General features: G+C 47.1%; 1 protein-coding gene across 5 annotated transcripts in view; it reads left to right on the top strand.

Annotated features, from left to right (window-relative positions):
- Window positions 1-18,999, top strand: part of Brd1 (bromodomain containing 1) — a 47,109-nt gene that overhangs the window by 16,080 nt on the left and 12,030 nt on the right. For 4 of the 5 annotated variants that reach the window (XM_051160169.1, XM_051160168.1, XM_051160170.1 and 1 more), the window contains exons 3-8: window positions 2,326-2,482; window positions 6,604-6,735; window positions 7,159-7,287; window positions 7,755-8,067; window positions 10,562-10,822; window positions 15,957-16,454. In XM_051160169.1, coding sequence (XP_051016126.1) covers window positions 2,326-2,482; window positions 6,604-6,735; window positions 7,159-7,287; window positions 7,755-8,067; window positions 10,562-10,822; window positions 15,957-16,454 — 1,490 coding nt within the window. The remainder of the gene's footprint in view (window positions 1-2,325; window positions 2,483-6,603; window positions 6,736-7,158; window positions 7,288-7,754; window positions 8,068-10,561; window positions 10,823-15,956; window positions 16,455-18,999) is intronic. The other variant, XM_051160171.1, reaches the window with a different exon arrangement.

Genomic DNA, 18,999 nt, shown 5'->3' with positions numbered 1-18,999 from the left:
TGTATGAGCATGTGTGGGAAGTAGAAATGAGATGTTGAAATAGGAACAGAGCACAGGGAGTGGCTAGCCTTTGGTCTTCTTGCTGGGTACCAGTATCATACCAGGGATCTGGGACAAACACTGTTTCCTTCTAGAGGTCCATTTCGGTCACTTCTGCTTCCAGGTTCCTGTGTGCAGGGTCTCATGCCATGCCTGGCTTGTGCTGGCTGCCTGTCGGTGGCACGGTTTAGCCTGCTTTCCTTGTACTTTCTCTGAATTGGCAGTTGGCCTGAGGACTGGTGGACATGCCTGCTTTTGGCTGGTCTGTTTCTGGGGACTTCAGTATGGGCCCTGTTGCCCATCTTTCTCCAAGGCATGTGATTGCTCACCACAGAGAGGCGAATCAGGCTCTGTATCTAGTCTAAGTCTTGTTTACAAGCTTGCAATACATTTACATTCTCCCAAGTTCCTGTACTGGAGAAGGGGTGGCTTGTTTTCTTTTTTAAGTATAAGACTGAAATTTTTTTTATTTTTTGTTTTTCGAGACAGGGTTTTTCTGTGTAACTGCCTTGACTGTCCTGGACTCTTCTTTGTAGACCAGACTGGCCTGGAACTCACAAAGATCCACCTGCCTCTGCCTCCTGGGATTAAAGGTGTGTGCCACCATACCTGGCTGTAATCTTTTGTTATTAAAGCAAACTGCTAACCATTATTTCTTTGGATTTTTAAATTGTTAAAAATATCTTGTATGGGGGCCTGGAGAGATGGCTCAGAGTTTAAGAGCACTGACTGCTCTTCCAAAGGTCCTGAGTTCAGTTCCCAGCAACCACATTGTGGCTCACAACCATCTATAACGAGATCTAGTGCTCTCTTAGGAAGAATGCTGTATACATTTATATATCTTGTATGGCCAGGCGGTGGTGGCTCATGCCTTTACTCCCAGCACATGGGAGGGAGAGGCAGGCAGATCTATGGGAGTTCGAGGCCAGCCTGGTCTACAAAGTTCCAGGACAGCCACAGCTCCATTACACAGAGAAACCCTGTCTAGAAAAACAAATGAAAAAAAAAAATCCGATTTGATCATTGAAATAACTATAGGTATAGTTGTAAATATCTACTTGCATGTTAAAGCCCTCTTACCTGTACATGTTGTTGGAATATATAGTTTACTATACAGATATTATGCCTCAGAAATGGTGAAAACAAAACAATACACAGAATAGCAGCTATTGAAGTGACCAGAGCTGACCTATGGATATAGTTTACGTGTGGGACTTTGGTTCATGCCTTCTGTTGCAGCCCTCTTTCTTGCTTCCATCTGAGTGTCCTTTGGTGGGTTTGTCATTGGAGCTATGTTTCATGGCCTTGGTGTCTGACCCACCCACGTTGAGTGTGCAGAGCCACAGAGGGCAATGCCTCATCCAGCAGTGCCTCAGCCAGGAGGCGGAGAGCCTCGGGGTTTGCTGCGTTCTCAAGAGCAAGCCAGCCTTGGCAGAGCTGGGCTCTCCACCTGTTGCTGGTGGGTTTTGATTGGTCTGTGAAATTTAGATTTGCATTCTTTAAAAAGAAAGTGAACTTAGAAAAATTTAGTGGCTAGAGTTTTTGATATATGATATATAATGAAGGAACCCCTTTTTTGTAGCCTTTTGTAGTTTTGTTCTGTTGAAATTGTGGGATTTGGTGGAGTTTGTTTTTCAGTGTCCGTGAGGCACACTGAGCTCTTCTTCGGTAGCTGTGGTGAAAAGGAGCAGAGAACCTCTCTGGCCAGCGTTCAAAGGCTGGAGGGAGTTTTAGCCCCCTTCTCCCTCATTTCTCCAGAGGTTTTTACAGCTTTGCATTTTTAGCCCCCCGAAAGGACAAAGTTTCTCAGAAGATGGTTGTCATTTATTAAGGACAGACTGTCTTCCCGGCCTGAGTTGAGGTGCTGGGCTGCACTGCTTCGGGTTGTTCTCTTCAGGGTTGAGTGGGACCAGGGCCAGTGGTGCTACCTGTGAGAGAAAGCTATGACCTCAGAGTCCAGCCACCAGCATCTCAGCTGACAGTGATGAGCACTGGTTTGTATGTGTGTAGGTAGAACACGAAACGGAGGATTAAAGTGTTAAAGTTTTGTTCAGCTCTGTTTCTGTTTAGACATTTAACCTGATGACAGTTTTGGTGGATGAAATCTTTAGCTAAAGGTAGTGAGTTGTTTTCATAGTACCAGGGACAGTAGATACTATGTGTGTCATGGCTCAGGAGGGAACTGCAGTGCTATTGAAAGTAATGCTGTCCTGCCTAGTTTTCTAAATGCAAACACTTTTTAATATGCTTTCTCAAAGCTAAACTTTCAGTTTTTCCATGTTTTAGATTAAATAAGATTGCGAATCAGGTGGCCATTCAGCGGAAGAAGCAGTTTGTGGAGCGAGCCCACAGCTACTGGTTACTCAAAAGGCTGTCTAGGAATGGTGCTCCCCTCCTGCGGCGGCTCCAGTCCAGCCTGCAGTCTCAGAGAAACACACAGCAGGTATGTGCACAGACCCTCATCTGCCTTCAGTGTCACTTGTCTCCAACTGATCAGACACTGCCCCATCAGGCTGATTGTGGTGCTGACCCCTGACCCCTGGGCCTTGAGCTACTAAGCTATAGATTATGCAAATGGCTCATGTATCCTCAAGGTCTGCTGTGGTTTCAGTGTTGAGTTGTGCTTTTTTTTTCTTACTCTTGATGAGTGTCTGCTCTGTACCCAGTAGTCTGCTAGTTCCAGAGGAAGAAGGGAATGCCCAGAGAAGCTGCTTCAACTTTGGCTACATGGCTATTTAAGCCAGGGATGGAGGGCTGATGCCAGCATGGATCTGATGGGTAGGAGCTTTATGCTGGGCCTTGGGAGTGTGCTGCACAAGCAGTCATTTATTAGGCCTTGCTCTAGTGGTTGAGTTCGTATTGACAATAGCAAGGAGGAGGAAAGGAGTTGAGGAAGTAAAAGGACAAATGTAAACAAACTGTCTATTATAGCAGTTAACTTGGGCAAGACAGTTCAGAGAGGATGTCTTAAAAAGAAAAGAGGTGTCTTTTTCTGGGTGTTACATATGCAGTTCCCCTACACATTGCCCCGAACTACATGTCTGGTGGACTCTACTGGCTCCAGTGGGAAGAGCTAATCATTTCATCTATAAAATATCATCCAACTTTAATGGAAACGTAAGTCTTTAGCGTCCAGTTGAGTCCCCTTGGCTGTCACAGGCATGGCTGTGGGATGAGCTCAGGCCTCTCATCCTGTACCCCGGCTGTCAGATGAGCAGTGGTACTGTGTAGGTTAGACACCCTTGTCTGCAAGTGTTGCTCTTCTGGGATCTAAGAACTTGTTGGACTGTGGGGTCTGATTTGAGTGTAAGGAGCAATCCAGGCCCTTCCCTGGCTCAGCTTTTCTCTGCTGCATTCTGTGTCTATTCTCTGGGCACACATCCTTCCCCAGAGGCTGCTGGGGTTTGTAAAGCAGCGCCCTCTGAGGAGTCTGCTCATAGTGCCAGGCTTTGAGATGCCTCGCACAATAGAAACAGTTTTGGTTGTTGAGTGATTGAATCGGTTGTGTTCTTTACCTCACATATTGTGAGCTACTGCTGTTCTTTCTGCCATCCTTAGCTCTCAGAGCACAGCCCCACCAGAGGTTCCCAGAGTGCCTGCTTGTCCTGGGTACCAGAGGAGAAGGTTTTAGGGCAAGAGAGTCTTAGGGATGGATATCAGTCCTGAAGTGGTGAAGTGTTTGGCAACACTGGGCGCTGGTAGGAATGATACTTTTGGTCTTGCTTATGTGATGGTAGCCATGTTGGAAAGAAGATCTGGAGAGAAAAGTGGAGACTCTAACCTCATGTCTTGTCTTGGGCCAGAGGAGGGAATACTTTGGTAGATTGTCGCTAAGAGTAGAACGCCATTGGTGCAGTGGTGGGGCATTCAGCTGTTTGGTTCTTCTCCTTGGCATGCATATGAGCTTAAAACGAGAGACATGGGATGCTGAATGGCCATGTGGTGGCCTGCCTAGAGATGGAGCCGGGAGGAAGAAGAGACTCCAGGAAGGAAGACAGGAAGGAGGGTGATAAGACGAGGTGACAAGGAGAGCCCCCTGGAGGGCCATACCTCACACTCTGGAAAAGCTGTCTCGTGCTGTTAGAGGTAGTGCTGTGAGGAAGAACATTTGCTGCCAGCTTTCCCTTTCTGCAGAGGGCACTGAGGCCATCAGAAGGAGCAGACCCAATTGTGAGGAAGCAAGCTCTGTGGTGTTCTGGGCTAGGGCATTCTAGAATTCCCAAACAAGGAAGTAGTCTGTGGCCCATGGCAGAGGGGTCTGCTATATTATGTTGGTCCAGGCAGGACATGAAGCTGAAGGCTGTAAACTGTAGCCACATTGTCCTAGTGGCAGTAAGGCTTGATGGTGCTCTTGGCTTTTTTTTTTTTTTTTTTTTTTTTTTATGTATATATATAATGGCCCTGAGCCTTGCCATTGGAGCTTGCACATGCTCCATCTCAGCCCCTGATGAGTTTTTTAAACTAGAAATACAGGATGGTAGAATTCAATTTACCTTCTGCTTTGGTTGTCTCCACTAAGCCCTGCTGTGGGAACTCTTCTCCACTGCAGCTGACCTTGTAGGGATGGGCCTGAGGGACAGCGGGACAGGAAGGAGCTGCCTTGAGAGAGGAGATCACTGAGGTTGGTGGTGCTGTACCCCAGTCTATGAGCGTTGTGCGTAGAGAGGCTTCATAGCTGTTTGCTGGGTCTCTGCAGACCCTAGTCTGGTAGAAAGGCAGGCATGTATCTTGTGCCATATGCTGAGGTGGTGCTGTGGTAGGAGGTGGTTGGCATGACTCTCCTTAGATTTGGTCAAGCAGTTTGTGGTGTGCACATCTTCATTCATTCTAATTTTTGTTTCCTCTTTTCCTGCCTCACTAACTTCTCTGGGCCTCTACTTCTACCCTATTGCTCATAGCATCCTGGAGGTCTGGGGTCTGACAGGGCTGAGCCTCGCTGCCCTTGAGGTCATGATTGTAGCATATGGGAAATCTTGCTGTGGAACTAGTATGTGCTTCATAAATGAGGTAACTTGTCCCACCAGTCCAGGGGTGTAGGCCTGACGGCTGAACAGGTCCTTCCTACAGGGCTGGGTCTAGCCATCTTCCCTCATCCCCATGTGTGTTGGGAGTGGAAGCACTGGAGTACATGTATTTCTTTTTGGCAGTGGGTAACCACATAGGCCAATTGGCAATCTGGAGAGTTCCTTTGCTTCACAGGGATTGGGAGGCAGTTTCCAGTTAGTGTGCAGGAAGTTGTCCAGATGTTGTTAGGGTATTTGGTTTGCTTGTTTGTTTGCTTGTTTTTGTTTTGAGACAAGGTTGACCTGGGGCTTTTTTGCTGTGTAGACCAGGCTGTCCTTGAACTCACTGAGCTCTGCCTCTGCCTCCTAAAAGTTGAAATTAAAGGTATAGCCACCACACTTGGTGGGATTTGATTTTGGAACTAGCCTTTCCATGTATTTACTGACTTTGGGTTTAAGTGGATGATCCTGTCATCAACCCAGCTAAATGCTTAAGGCTTCCTAGTAATACCAGGTACACCCTGCAGTCTGCACTGCTCTGGGTGCTGAAGTGTATGGATGGAGACAGATCATGCCACACTCATCCTGTGCTCTCCTTTTATACCATGAAGAATGCCTGTCCACACAGTTGGGTTGGTGACACTTTGTCCTGAGACCGCACATCCTTGACCAGTGTGCCGGTACCTTGGGTTACAGAGTCTCTGCTGTGGTGTCCTGTGAGGATGGGCCATGACAGGCAAAGTTGTCTGCAGAAAGAAAGGTCTCATGTCTGTACTCTGCAGCTGGATGGTAGCACTTGGCTTGTGGTTGGCAGATGTGGGTACTTCTGTAGGTTACTGTCCAATAGTAGTGTAGAAGGACAGACTTCTGGGTAGGGCACTTTCCATCCCTTTATCATAGGGATAGGACATGGAGGTTACTGTGAGGAGGTAGCCCCATACTTTTTCCATAGAACAGAGAGTTGGGGTTAGCTTTGGATAGTGAGCACTATGGGATGCCAGCCAGGATAGCTAGCCTGGTGCTTCGCATTCTGTAACTGTACCTGTACCTGTGTGCTTGATTGCTCACTGACTTCCGTGAATCTGCTCTGTGGGAAAATGTAACAACAACAACAACAAAACCCAAACCAACCAACCAGACAAACAAACAAAAAACTCCCCTGCTTTCAAGAAAGGTATGTAATACTAGACCGCTTGGCTGCAAAATACACTCAAATAAAGACTTGATCTTGAGTTTTGTCTGTGTGTCACTTCACCTTATCTCTGTTCACTGACGCTCCAAGAACTCCTGATCCCAAGTACCTATCCCCAGTTGAGGTGGTCCGTGGCATTCCCGTACTCCTTCCGTTCCTACCTCCTGGAGATCAAGACAAGACCCTGTTGTGCATGCTTTTATGGACCCTCCTGCTTCTTTGTCACAGAACATTCATAGGTGCCTCCTAAGAGAATAGGTCCCAGCTTCTGTAATCCTTTTAGTCTCACCTGTTGTATGAGCTTGTCAAAGCCCTGGCAGGAAGAACATCTAGGTTTGGCTGATGGGACATTTCATTTAATCTTCTCAGAGAGAAAATGATGAAGAGATGAAAGCTGCCAAAGAGAAGCTCAAGTACTGGCAGCGGCTGCGACACGACCTGGAACGTGCGCGCCTGCTAATTGAGCTGCTGCGCAAGCGGGAGAAACTCAAGCGAGAACAGGTGAGGGAGGCCCTTGGGCTCTGTCACCTTCCAGGGTTGGCTCTGGATGGACCTCTTGCTGCCGTCATGGAATGTGGGGGGAGGTGCTCTGGAGTGGCCCTTGTGTACCTGCTGACTTTATGCTGCCGTCCCCACTCCACAGCATACCCCTACCCTCTCCTTGGTCCTGTGGTATCATTTTGGGTAGCCACCCCCTGAATTTTCCAGGGCCTTAAAGGAGATGTCTCCTCTGCCTTGGAAGAGCACATGTCCTTGCACAGAGAAGGCTGCTTTGTGGTCGGGTGCTAGCCCGAGTATAGGCTGCTCTGTGCTGATGGTTGGAGTGTTGTTTCTGTGACTGTGCAGTATGTGAGGTGCCATGATCTCCAAGAGCAGTGTGCCCACACGCAATCCGCTAGAGACAGGGTATGCTGTTGTTGCCAGGTGAAGGTGGAGCAGATGGCTATGGAGCTCCGGTTGACACCACTGACTGTGCTGCTACGCTCAGTCCTGGAGCAGCTACAAGAGAAGGACCCTGCAAAAATTTTTGCCCAGCCCGTGAGTCTAAAGGAGGTGCGTGTTGCTGTGTCTCATGTGTGACTCTTAGTAAGCATGTAACTGGGAAGAACAGGTTATTTGCATTCTTAATTCTCATTTAATTAATTTTTATTATGAATATTCATAAACAATGAAATATTATGTAATATTTAACAAATGCTTAATGAATAATATTTTAATTATAAAAGAGTATATGTCTCGTTGTAAAGCATTGAAAATGTCAACGTGGAAATCTCTCCACAGAACTTAGCTGTTGGTGATGTTAGCCCTGCTGGCACTCCATTTGATATACTTTACTTAAAGGAACTGCATTGGGAGGCTCCCTGCAAAGACTGGGCGTGGTTTGATTGCCTTAGTGTAGCTGTGTGAAATTAGTCTTGGTTGGGGGGTGTGTCTCAGGTGTGATTGATTCCAGAGGTAGTATTAAATAAGTGTTGGTTTTTCTTTGGTTTGTAAATGTTTATTTTCCTTCCTAAAATTAGGTGCCAGATTATTTGGATCACATTAAACATCCCATGGACTTTGCCACAATGAGGAAACGGCTAGAAGCTCAAGGGTATAAAAACCTCCATGCGTTTGAGGAGGATTTTAATCTCATTGTAGATAACTGCATGAAGTACAATGCCAAGGACACCGTGTTTTATAGAGCTGCAGTGAGGCTGCGAGATCAGGGAGGTGTTGTTTTGAGGCAGGCCCGGCGTGAGGTGGACAGCATTGGCCTGGAAGAGGCCTCAGGAATGCACCTACCTGAGCGACCTGTTGCAGCCCCTCGGCGGCCTTTCTCCTGGGAAGAGGGTAAGAACCCAGCACTGCATCCAGGAAGATGGTGGATGCGTTTTCCCTCAGATTGTGCAGTTCCTAAAAGCCCTGCATACGGCCAGCAGAAGTGCTACTGAGGGTGCGCTCTCATTTTCTGCTTCCTCGCATGTTGTATGTGCAGCACATTTCACTTGGGTCTCCCCACACTTAGCCACTGGAGAAACATGTCTAGGTGAGCCCAGATCCAGATGACGCAGGCCAAGAAGACAGTGTAGTTGAGGATTCATACTTGAAGGGCCTGACCTTGCTTTTGAGGAGGTCTTGCAGAGAGAGGCAGCTTTTGGTAGTTGTATTTCAGCTGAGAAATAAAAGCAGGGGCTAACATTAGCTTCGCCTCTGACCCTCTCACTTGGATGTGTGCAGGTGTTCATAGAGGTCTTAGCCTGGCTTCAGGATTTGGCCCAACCCTCTAGGGTGGGCTTGCAGTTTGGGCCCCATCAGTCATATGCTGTTGTATTGCTCATCAATTTCCTCCAAGCAGGGTGGAGTTTTTTGTTTTTTGTTTTTTGAGACAAGGTCTTGCTGGTTAGCCTTGGCTGGCCTTGTACTCAATATGTGGATCAAGCTGGCTTGGAACTGACAGAAATCCACCTGCTTCTGCCTCTTGAGTGCTGGGATTAAAGATGTGTGCCACCACTTCTGGCGCCAGTCAGTGTTTGTAAATGTCTTGCCCCTTAGTTGTTTCTTCAGTAAGTGAATGTCCACAGTAGGTGAATGGGGGTTGGTGGTCTGCCTTGGAGCATGAAGTTTTCCTGTATTCACGGTTGTTACCAAAAGCTGAGGTCCTGTGTTCCTATTCTGACCTTCCTGTCTCCTTCTCTCACTGTCCTGGAAAACAGTGGGGCACCCCGTATTTTTCTTTGTCTTGAGCAACAGCTAGTCACTGTGTCTTCACTCTTTGCCTTGTTTTGTTGTTGTTGTTGTTGTTTGTTTGTTTGTTTTGGTTTTCATTTTTTGAGATAGGGTTTCTCTATGTAGCCCTGGCTATCCTGGATTCCCTTTCTAGACTAGGCTGGCCTCGAACTCCCATCGATCTGCCTGTCTCTGCCTCCCTTGTGCTGGGATTAAAGGCGTGCCCTGCCATGCCTGGCTGCGTTTGTTTTTCTATTGGGCTACATTTGTGGCTTAGTGAGGAGTCAGGGCCCTTGAAGGCCCCCTGACTTCCGGCCTTCTGTGTGTCTGGCCAGAGAGACTTGTCTGTCTGTTAGGACTCAGGCATCTGCAGGGCATATAGATAGAGAGAATTCTTTTTTTCACCACAGAATGTAGCGCCACACACCTGTAATCTCAGCACTCAACAAGCTAAGGCAGGAAGTTTGCCACAAGTTCAGGGCCAGTCTGGATACAGTGACGTTAGGCTACTGTGAGTTACATCCTGAGACCCTGTCTAAAAACCAAAACTGATCCCAAAAGTATAGTTAGAAAATAAATCCAAGCAGGCCGGACTGCGTGGTTTAGTAGTGCTTCCCTAGCATGCACAAAGCCCTGGGTTTGATCTCAGCACGGCATAAACTGGACATGGTGGCGCAAGGATTATAATCTCAAGGTCATCTTGGCTGTATAGTGGATTAAGGCCAGCCTGGGTTCTAGCACCCAGGAGGCTAAGGAAGGAGGATTGCAAGTCTGAGGTCAGTCTGGGCTGTGTAGTGAGGCACGAAGAACAAGAAGACATGAGCCTTGGAAAGGCTCCTTCATGCTGTGCCTCTCTGTTGCCCCTGCTCTTCCTTTGCCTTTTTTATTTTACGTCATGTAAATTAGTGTTTTGTCTGTGTGAGGGTGTCTGGAACTGGAGGTACATAAAATTGTGAGCTCTCATGTGAGTGCTGGGTAATGAACCCAGGTCCTCTGGAAGAGCAACCAGCGCTCTTAACCCCTGAGCCATCTCTCCAGCCCCTCTTCTTTTGCTTTTATCTTCACAAAGTTTAAAGGATTTCTTTGGCCATTTCATTAATTTAAGGTCTGTAGTCAGTGTTCCTAGAATTTGGGAAGATTTGTGGACTCTGCAGCCTAGTCTGCATGGACACAGTGATTCATGTGTAGGTACTTCAGCTAGGATGTAAACAGTCCACACCCACATGTTTGCATACTGTCACTTCTGTTAGCAGTCCACCTTGCCTCTGTGCTGGTGGTCTCATGCATATCTGGTGGTCTTAGTGCCTCTCACTTGGAATGGGCTGTTTATACAGCAGGACAAAGTTGGGTCCTGTTCCAAGAGAGGCCACACATGTTACCTGCATATCCCCTGCTGTGGCCACACTGACTGGGGGAGCAATTCTCCTTTCGGAGTGTCTTTTTTCTCCTTTTGGCAACAGCCTTCTCATGGGTTCAGAATAGGGGTAGAGGGTACATGGTGTCGAATGGTGGAGCTAGAGCTTTGGCCGTGGCAGTCTAAACAATAGTTGGGACCAGCATGTTATCTTAAGAGGTGCCCAATGATCAGGTGACTAATGATGCTTGTTGTTTGGTTCAGTGGACAGGTTGCTGGACCCAGCCAACAGGGCCCACATGAGCTTAGAGGAGCAGCTGAGAGAGCTACTGGACAAGTTGGACCTCACCTGCTCCATGAAGTCTAGCGGCTCACGGAGTAAACGGGCAAAGCTGCTCAAAAAAGAGATTGCTCTTCTCCGAAACAAGCTGAGCCAGCAGCACAGCCAGTCCCCACCCTCAGGGGCAGGTACAGGAGGCTTTGAAGATGATGCAGCTCCACTGGGGCCGGACACAGGGGAGGAAGGTAAGCATGAAGGGGCGGGACACCACACCCATGGATGTGGGTGTCTCTTATCAGGCTTAAGTGGTGCTCTGTTGTAAAACGGTGAATTTGTAAGTTTTGAAGGTCATAGAATTCTGACCACTGCATATTCCTACCAGGTTTTTGATGCCCTTTGAAATGATGTTCTGGTGTGTGCGGCCTGTGCTGTATTTTGGCACTTAGTTTACAAGCCTAAAGGCATGGAGTGAGACTTGTCTTTAACTTGAGCCTGAAGGACTTTTTTAAAAGGATAGTTTAGATCTAATACTGTGCTGAAGGTGGCTTCTATGGTAGGAAAAAGAAATATCTTTATTGTACCTTGTAAACTGAAGCAGAGTATTAGATGATTAGACAGCCTAAAATTGTTTTTACTTTGTGTGTGTAGGTCAGAGGACAGCTAGTTTGAGTTGGTTCTTTCCTGGCACCTTACAGGACCTGGGGCTTGAACTCAGTGGTCAGGCCTTGTAAGCACCTCTACCCCCTAAGCTCTTTTGCTGGCTTTGTGATACTTTTTGAAAGGAATAATTATTGCTAGAACACACGCGAGCCCTGGGCTGTGAAGGGTGGGAAGGAGACTGAGTTGCTTCTTGGCACTGGTCTGTTCTCAGACTGCTCAGCAGCCTCAGGCCTCTCCTCTCTACCTTTGGTGGGCACTATCTTGTCCTAGCAGCACTGAGTGGCATCTAGGGAAAGAGCTAGACAGCTGAGATGTTACGATGAGGAGGAAGAAGATGAGAGGAGACCATGCCCAGCAGCCATTCTGTGGAGGCCTCCGAGAGTGGAAAGTCTAGAGACTCATAGCACCCTTCGGTCTACTTGCCTCAGTCTCCACATTTCAGTTCCCTGAGTGGAAAGAAAAATAAGACCTGCTCCTGCCACTGTCACTAGCAGTGTGCCTTATGGTCGTCCTCTTTTCCTGTTTTATTCACAAAGTCATAGGAAAACATTAAAATAAGTCAAATGTAATTGTAGGTTGCATTTGATCTGTGGCTGTCAGACCTGGCTTTGAATTGCTCCTTGTGCCGTGGCTTCACGTTTGTGCCATGTTTAATTCCTCATGCAGATGACCAGCGGTTGACTGTCTTCTCTTACATGGTTGTGCTAGGCAACCAGCAGAAGCTAGGGCGAGTGCCACCGAGTCCTCCTGGCTTTAGAATTTACTTCCAATATGTCCAGTTGTAAGTTCCACTCACACCCTTTGCCTCACCATTAGGTAACAGGTTTGACTGGTCCACACAGTAAAGGTTTTATTTTTCAGTGTGTGACCCATTTGTTCTCATTCTCTAAAAGCCTAGTTATCAGCACATGCAGTCAGTCTTCTGCCTGTGTTGGGAGCTCTGTGCTTTCCTTAAGGAACAGTGCCTCAGAGGACCGTTGGCAGACTGATGCACCCGAGGTACTGCTGTTTGTTGCACTCTGTTTTGGCCCACATAGTGAGTACCATTGCCTGGTTCCCATGCTAGCCCTGTGCAGGCTGAGGAGGACCCTTGGGTCCAGCCACCCAGTGATCTATGCAGTATTTGTCCTGAAGGGTCATCTGGGAAGGAGGTTTATAGGCAGGACAGCTTGCTGATGCTGCAGTGGCTTGCTCTTGAAAGAGAACCCTGACCTCTGTCCTTACAGCTGTGTGCAGAATTCCCCCCCCCCCCCCCCCGCCCCAAAGTTCCCTTACTAGTGTTGGTTTTGCAGGGCTAACGGTCTTCCTTTTTACCTAAATCCCTCAACTCGAGGAAGAGCCAGTTGGGTGACCAGTGCTTTACATGCTGAAGGCAGCATATTGGTGAGAGCTGAGCAAATGCCGACGATGCTGTTGGCCTGTATTTAAAACTCAGGAAAAGAACCTTTTCTTTTCAGCCGAGAGGAATGATGAATGGAGAAGGAAATAGCATGACAGTCCATTCGGAGGCAGATCTGGGGGGTGGGATTTAGGGCCCCTTAAGAAGACTGCATTCCAGACAGGCAATAGGAGAGCACATGGCTGTTGTTGTGGACAAATGAGGTTGTTATATGTATGTTGAGACAGAGCCCAAACTCAAGACACTACATAGTCCACCATACTCTCCTCAAAGAGAAGAGGCCACGCACGCCAGAGGCAGAAGCAGGGAGAGCTCTATGAGTGTAGAGGCCACTATGGTCTACATAGTGAGTTCCAGACCAGCTAGGGCCGTGAGACCTTGTGACCAATTACCAAAGGGGGAAAAAAAATCCATAGATTTTTCATACCTTGGAAGACATTTCTTAATGTAAAATAAACAGTCTCACTTAAATTACAACTAAACATTTTTGTGTTTTGTGACATTTAGTTGTTTGCATTAGAGGAAACATCAGCAGTATAGCTGTTGGGAGGCAGGCCCAAAAGACTAGCATCTGAGGAAAGAAATAGGTCCCGGCTGTCTTGGGCGGGGACATGCCCTGGCTTTCTAGTGCAAGCAGAAGGCTGTATCTCAGGAGGCCTTCCATGTTGACCTGAAGGTTGAAGAGCTCCAGTCAGTTGAAGGCCGCGGGACACCTGGACTGGGGTGATGAGGAGCCTGTGGGACAAACTTGAGCTCTTAGACCTGCTTATTTATCTGAGTTTTAGTGGACTAACCAGGAGCTTTGGGGAGAGCAGATCTAGTGCTAGTGAATGAATGGTGACCACCTCATCTATGGGTAGGCTATGGGGTGCCTCTCGCTTGCGGAATGAAGATTCTGGGCCAGATGAGCACCACCAGTGGCATCGCTGTTTACATAGCAGCTGTGCACTGTTCCTGCTGTAGCCCCTGTTAAAACTCAGCATTGAGTGCAGTGTACACTGCTCCTTCAGGCCTGGCAGAGGGAGGGAGCAACAGGTAGATTGCTGGTGGGAATGGTGCAGTTTCTAGTGTTTTGTTGGAATGTCTCTGCACACTCTTGCTGTGGTATCCATAGTTGTCTGTGGCTTTGGTAGAAGTATTAACTTGGTAACTCTTAGCCACAGAGAGACTGGATAGGAGATCTGTAGTGCCTGGAGCCTTGGCAGGAGGCCCCTAGGGCCCCATCTCTGCTGGTCTTGTACTGCGTGGGGCTCTCCCATCAGCCTTGGCCCTGAAGGGGCCATAGAGACTGGATTGGGCATTTTGAGAACCTCAGTTAGGATAAGCTGCTTAGGCACTCAGGAGGTAACAGGTAGAGAGACCAGTGAGGGAGGAGGAGGCTGGAGGCGAACTCAAGAATTGAAAATGAGCCTGATAGTATTCACCGGCCCCATCCATGTACCAGCTCCTGTACCAGTCTTCATACCGTCTAGTGCTGGTGACTTCTGTTTTCACATTTATGTGCACCAAGAATACCATGCACAGTTCTGCACTAAGCCTAATTACATCTTCTCAGTGTCCCCGTGTGCTTTGCTTTTGGTTTTTTTTGTTTTGTTTTTTCGAGACAGGGTTTCTCTGTGTAGCCTTGGCCATCCTGGACTTACTTTGTAGACCAGGCTGGCCTCAAACTCACAGTGATCCGCCTGCCTCTGCCTCCCGAGTGCTGGGATTAAAGGCGTGCGCCACCACGCCCAGCTCCCGTGTGCTTTGCAAATACTGTCTTCTAAAACTCGTAATGACCCCTAACCTAAGTGGGCATGAAGAATTTTGTTGTCAACACGCCAGTGATTCAAGATTGAGCATTTCCACTTCCTTGGAATTTTAATCTCCAAGTACAGATTTCTCGGCCGCCCCTCAGCATGAGTTTACACACCCTTATCTCCTGGATAAAGCTTTTCAACAAAAGATCTCTTAACAGGCTTTTTGTTGAGGCTCTGCTTCCCCCACTTGGTGGTGGAGTTGCCTCTTAAGAGGCTCCACCTGCACACTGCTAGCACACTTCAGTCTGGCCTCATGCTCAGCTTTGCATAGCTGATTGGAGGTGCTTAGGAGACCTTCCTTGGCTTAGAACCTTTGTTCTGAGTTAATCAAGTGACCCAGGGCCATGCGTGGCACTTTTTAAGTTGTATAGCTTTCCATTTTCAAAGTGACTTTTGAGTTTAAAGTATTGTGACATAGTGCAAATGTTTTGTAGAAGTTTGTAGTTTGAGTAAAATAAAAACCAAACCCAGTGATAGTATATGCTGCTTTAGATTGCTTGAATGGATGCTCTTGGTTTTTCTGTCATATGTCCTGTAGTGAGAATCTCAGAATCAGTCTTGTCCAGCAAGAACCCTTAGCAGTTTAGCCCAGCAGGCCTAACCTTACACCGTGGGCTTTACTGCCATTCTGTTGCTTGAGCCTTTTGTGTGTGAAGACAGGAATCTGCTTCTCTCTAGGGTTGAACTTAAGATTAAGACATCAGATCCATATTTTTATTTTTATTTTATGTATATGAGTATTTTGCCTCTGTGTAAATGTACCAAAGTGCATGCCTGGTGCCATAGAGGCCAGAAGAGGGTGCTGGATTTCCTGGAACTGGAGTTACGGGCAGTTGTTGGTTGCCAGGTGGATGCTGGGAGCCGAACTTGAGTCCGTGCAGGAGCAGCAAGCCCTCTTCACCTCTGAGCCAGCGCACACATTGCTAATTTATAAACAGCATCTTAAAAAGGTGGAAATAATTTTGTGGGTCTTTTATGAGGGCGGAGTGGAGGAACTCACTGGTTGTCTGTATATTCTAAGGGAGTAGAAGGTCGTCCCCAGCCACTCACCATTCCCAAAGCTTGGGCTTTGACTTAGGAAGCCCGTTAGAACATTGAACATTTGTTTTCCTTCTCTTCACCACCATGTGGTGAAGCATAAATTGCTGAGGGGACCTTTTAAGGCTCCCTGAGTTCTGTGACTGTTTTACCTTCCTCACGGTAAGTGAATATTGATGCAGAGATTGTCCTGAACTCAGATAAGATTTTTAATATTGCTGTGTGTTAAATGCTCTTTCACAGTTCTTTCCAGAAAGTATCTTGTGCACCTGGGCTTAGGACCCGAGGCCCGAAATCTTTGGTTAGGGAAACACACACAGTGCTAACTGATGGCCCCAGGCTGCACACTGCTCAGCAGACCGTTGTGTGTGACGCTGTTCCGTAACTGAGTTAGTGTTTTGCTGGACTTCACATTTATATAAGTTTTATAATAGATTTTATAATCTTCAGTTTTCAAAATCACTTTATTTATAATTTTTTCAGGAGATAAATCTCCCCCTAAACTTGAACCATCAGATGCATTACCTCTTCCTTCAAACTCGGAGACTAATTCAGAACCACCAACCCTCAAACCAGTAGAACTCAACCCCGAGCAGAGTAAACTATTCAAAAGAGTCACATTTGATAATGAATCACATAGCACTTGCACTCAGAGCGCACTGGTAAGCGGACACCCTCCAGAGCCCACCCTCGCCAGTAGTGGCGATGTGCCGGCGGCGGCGGCCTCCGCAGTGGCGGAGCCATCAAGCGATGTAAACAGACGCACTTCTGTTCTCTTCTGCAAATCGAAAAGTGTAAGCCCCCCAAAGTCTGCCAAGAACACTGAAACCCAGCCAACTTCTCCTCAGCTAGGGACCAAAACCTTTTTGTCTGTAGTCCTTCCGAGGTTGGAGACTCTACTGCAGCCAAGGAAAAGGTCGAGGAGCACATGTGGAGACTCCGAAGTGGAGGAGGAGTCCCCGGGAAAGCGCCTGGATACAGGTAAATGTCAGGGGCAGCTCTCTCCAGGGATCTGTTATTGTAAAACCACTGTACTGAGCTTTTGCTTCTGCAGCATGCTCTTCATTTCTAGAGGTGGAGACAGACAACATGGATTTCCTTTCTAAAGCTCAGAACTGTTTTCAGGCAGTGGCCATTCAGCTTCTTGGCAGCACAGCAGCTGGGTATGGCTGGCCCTGCCCCTCCTTTGTCCCCTTTCTCTTCCCCTGTGGTTTTTCACACAAGAGGTCTGGTTGAGTACCTTGACTGTCGTATGCATGGATGTGTGTAAACTGTGACCTGGGAATGGCCACACCTGGCCCGGAGTGTATGTGTCCCCTGAGGTCAGTTCCCACAAACCCAGGGCCATAGATTTGAACCTGAACCTTTCCTTCTTGAAGACTGCTTGTTCCCTGGGCTCTCTGAAATAATCTCTCATCTCATTACTTGTAATACTTCACATAATTAGTTTAAGGAATATTTGAATGTTTCCTTAATGTTTTTCTGTAGCTTGCTTTAGTACACGTGTAATGTGCTGCTAATACTAGAAAATCACACTCAAAAATTTTTCTCATCTACTGCTAAGCTTTTTTCCTTTTAATGGAGATGGTCCTTTAAAAAAAAAAAAAAAAAAAGAAGCTAAATTTGCTGAGTAATGGTGGCCCACGCCTTTAATGCCAGCACTCATGAGGCAGAGGCAGGCAGATCTTTGAGTTCGAGGCCAGCATGGTCTACAGAGGTAGTTCTAGGACAGCCAGGATTATGTACAGAGAAACCCTGTCTTGAAAAACCAAATAAGGGCCTGGAAAGATGGCTCAGAGGTTAAGAGGATAAGCTGTTCCTCTAAAGGTCTGGAGTTTAATTCCCAGCAACCGTATGGTGGCCCACAACCATTTATGAGATCTGGTGCTTTCTTCTGGCATGCAGGCAGAATACTGTATGCACAATAAATAAATAAACAAATTTTTAAAAATGAAAAACCAAATTTAAAAAAATCTGTTTATTTCTGTATTTTGTTGGGCAGGGGCATGGCGCAGTGTGCATACATATGTAGGAGGGAATAAATCTTTAGAAAACTTGTGGAGTTGGTTATCTCTTTTCACTGTGTGGGGTGGAACTCAGGTCACCTGCTTGGGAGCAGGTGAATCCCCACTGGGCCATCACCTAGGCCCACTACTGAACCGTGTTTCTTTTTCCAAGATGTCACCATGTATGCCTATACCTTTAGCATCTCCATGAAAATTCCCCGTGCTATGCTTGAAGAACCTGGCTTGGCTTTCTCACAGACTCCTATCTAATCCCCAGATAAAACAGTGGGGAAGGGTGGTGTTTGTGTTCTTGAACAGTGACTGCCAGCGTCAGTTTTCAACATCTGCTTTCTGTTTGAGACAGGTTTGTACTTTGGTTTTTGGTCCTGGGTTAAAGCTTGGTTGTTATTCTCTGCTCTCCTGTCATACCCAGCTAAGTGTTTTAGTTACTTTTCTATTGCTGTGAAGAGACACATGACCAAGGCAGCTTGTAACAGCATTGACTTGTGGCTGGTGGCTCTGGAGGCTTAGAGTCCGTCACCGTCATGGCATTCGGGCAGGCATGCTGCTAGAGTGTTAGCTGAGAGCCCGAGCCTCTGATTCATAGGGAGAGGAGAGAGATCAAGCAAGCAGGAGACTGAAGCTAACTGGAAACGGCTTGGACTTCGAAACCGTACAACCTACTCCAGTGACACACCCTCTCCAATAAGGTCTTACCTCCCAATCTTTCCCAGTTACACTAACTGATGACCAAACACTCAAATGTAAGGGTTTTTTGTTTTGTTTTGTTTTTGACACAGGGTTTTTCTGTGTAGCCTTGGCTATCCTGGACTTGCTTTGTAGACCAGGCTGGCCTTGAACTCACAGTGATCCGCCTGCCTCTGTCACCCAAGTGCTGGGATTAAAGGTGTGTGCCACCACGCCGGGCAAATGTAAGGTTCTTTGGGGGACATTCTCATTCAAACCGCCACGTTCTATTCCCTGGGCACCTGTAGGCTGTGGCCATGTCACAATGCAAAATGCGTTCAGTTTGATTTCAAGAATCCCAATAGTCTCACAATTTCAACACTTTAAAAGTTCAAAGTCATCTTAGACTCGTGGCAGTCTCTTAATTTTAACCCCTTGTAAAATCAAAAAACAAAACAAAACAAAAAAACCAAACCCAAACGAACCAAAACCCAAACCAAACCAAACCAAACCAAAAAACAACCCAGGTCACATACTTGCAACTACAGTGGCACAGAACAATACATTGACGTTCCAAAAGGGAGCATAGAGAAGACGTGCTAGACCAAGGCAACACTTTTAACCCAGCAGAGCAAACTCCAAATCTTACAGCTCTATGTCCAATGTCAAAGGGCTTAGATGGCACTTCCCTTCCAGCTTTGCTGACTGCAAAACACATCTCTCTAACGGACTGGTTCCACGCTGTCTTTGCAGCTCTCCTTGGTAGACATCCCGTGACTTTGGCAACTTGAACATTTTGAAGTCTCATATGCAATCCAAGCTTTGCTTTCACA

Source organism: Acomys russatus, chromosome 17 (genome assembly GCF_903995435.1).
Source record: "Acomys russatus chromosome 17, mAcoRus1.1, whole genome shotgun sequence".
In the NCBI taxonomy this organism is placed as follows: domain Eukaryota; kingdom Metazoa; phylum Chordata; class Mammalia; order Rodentia; family Muridae; genus Acomys; species Acomys russatus.
The sequence above is the reverse complement of the archived record's forward strand: the minus strand, read 5'-3'. Positions and strand labels throughout refer to the sequence as shown.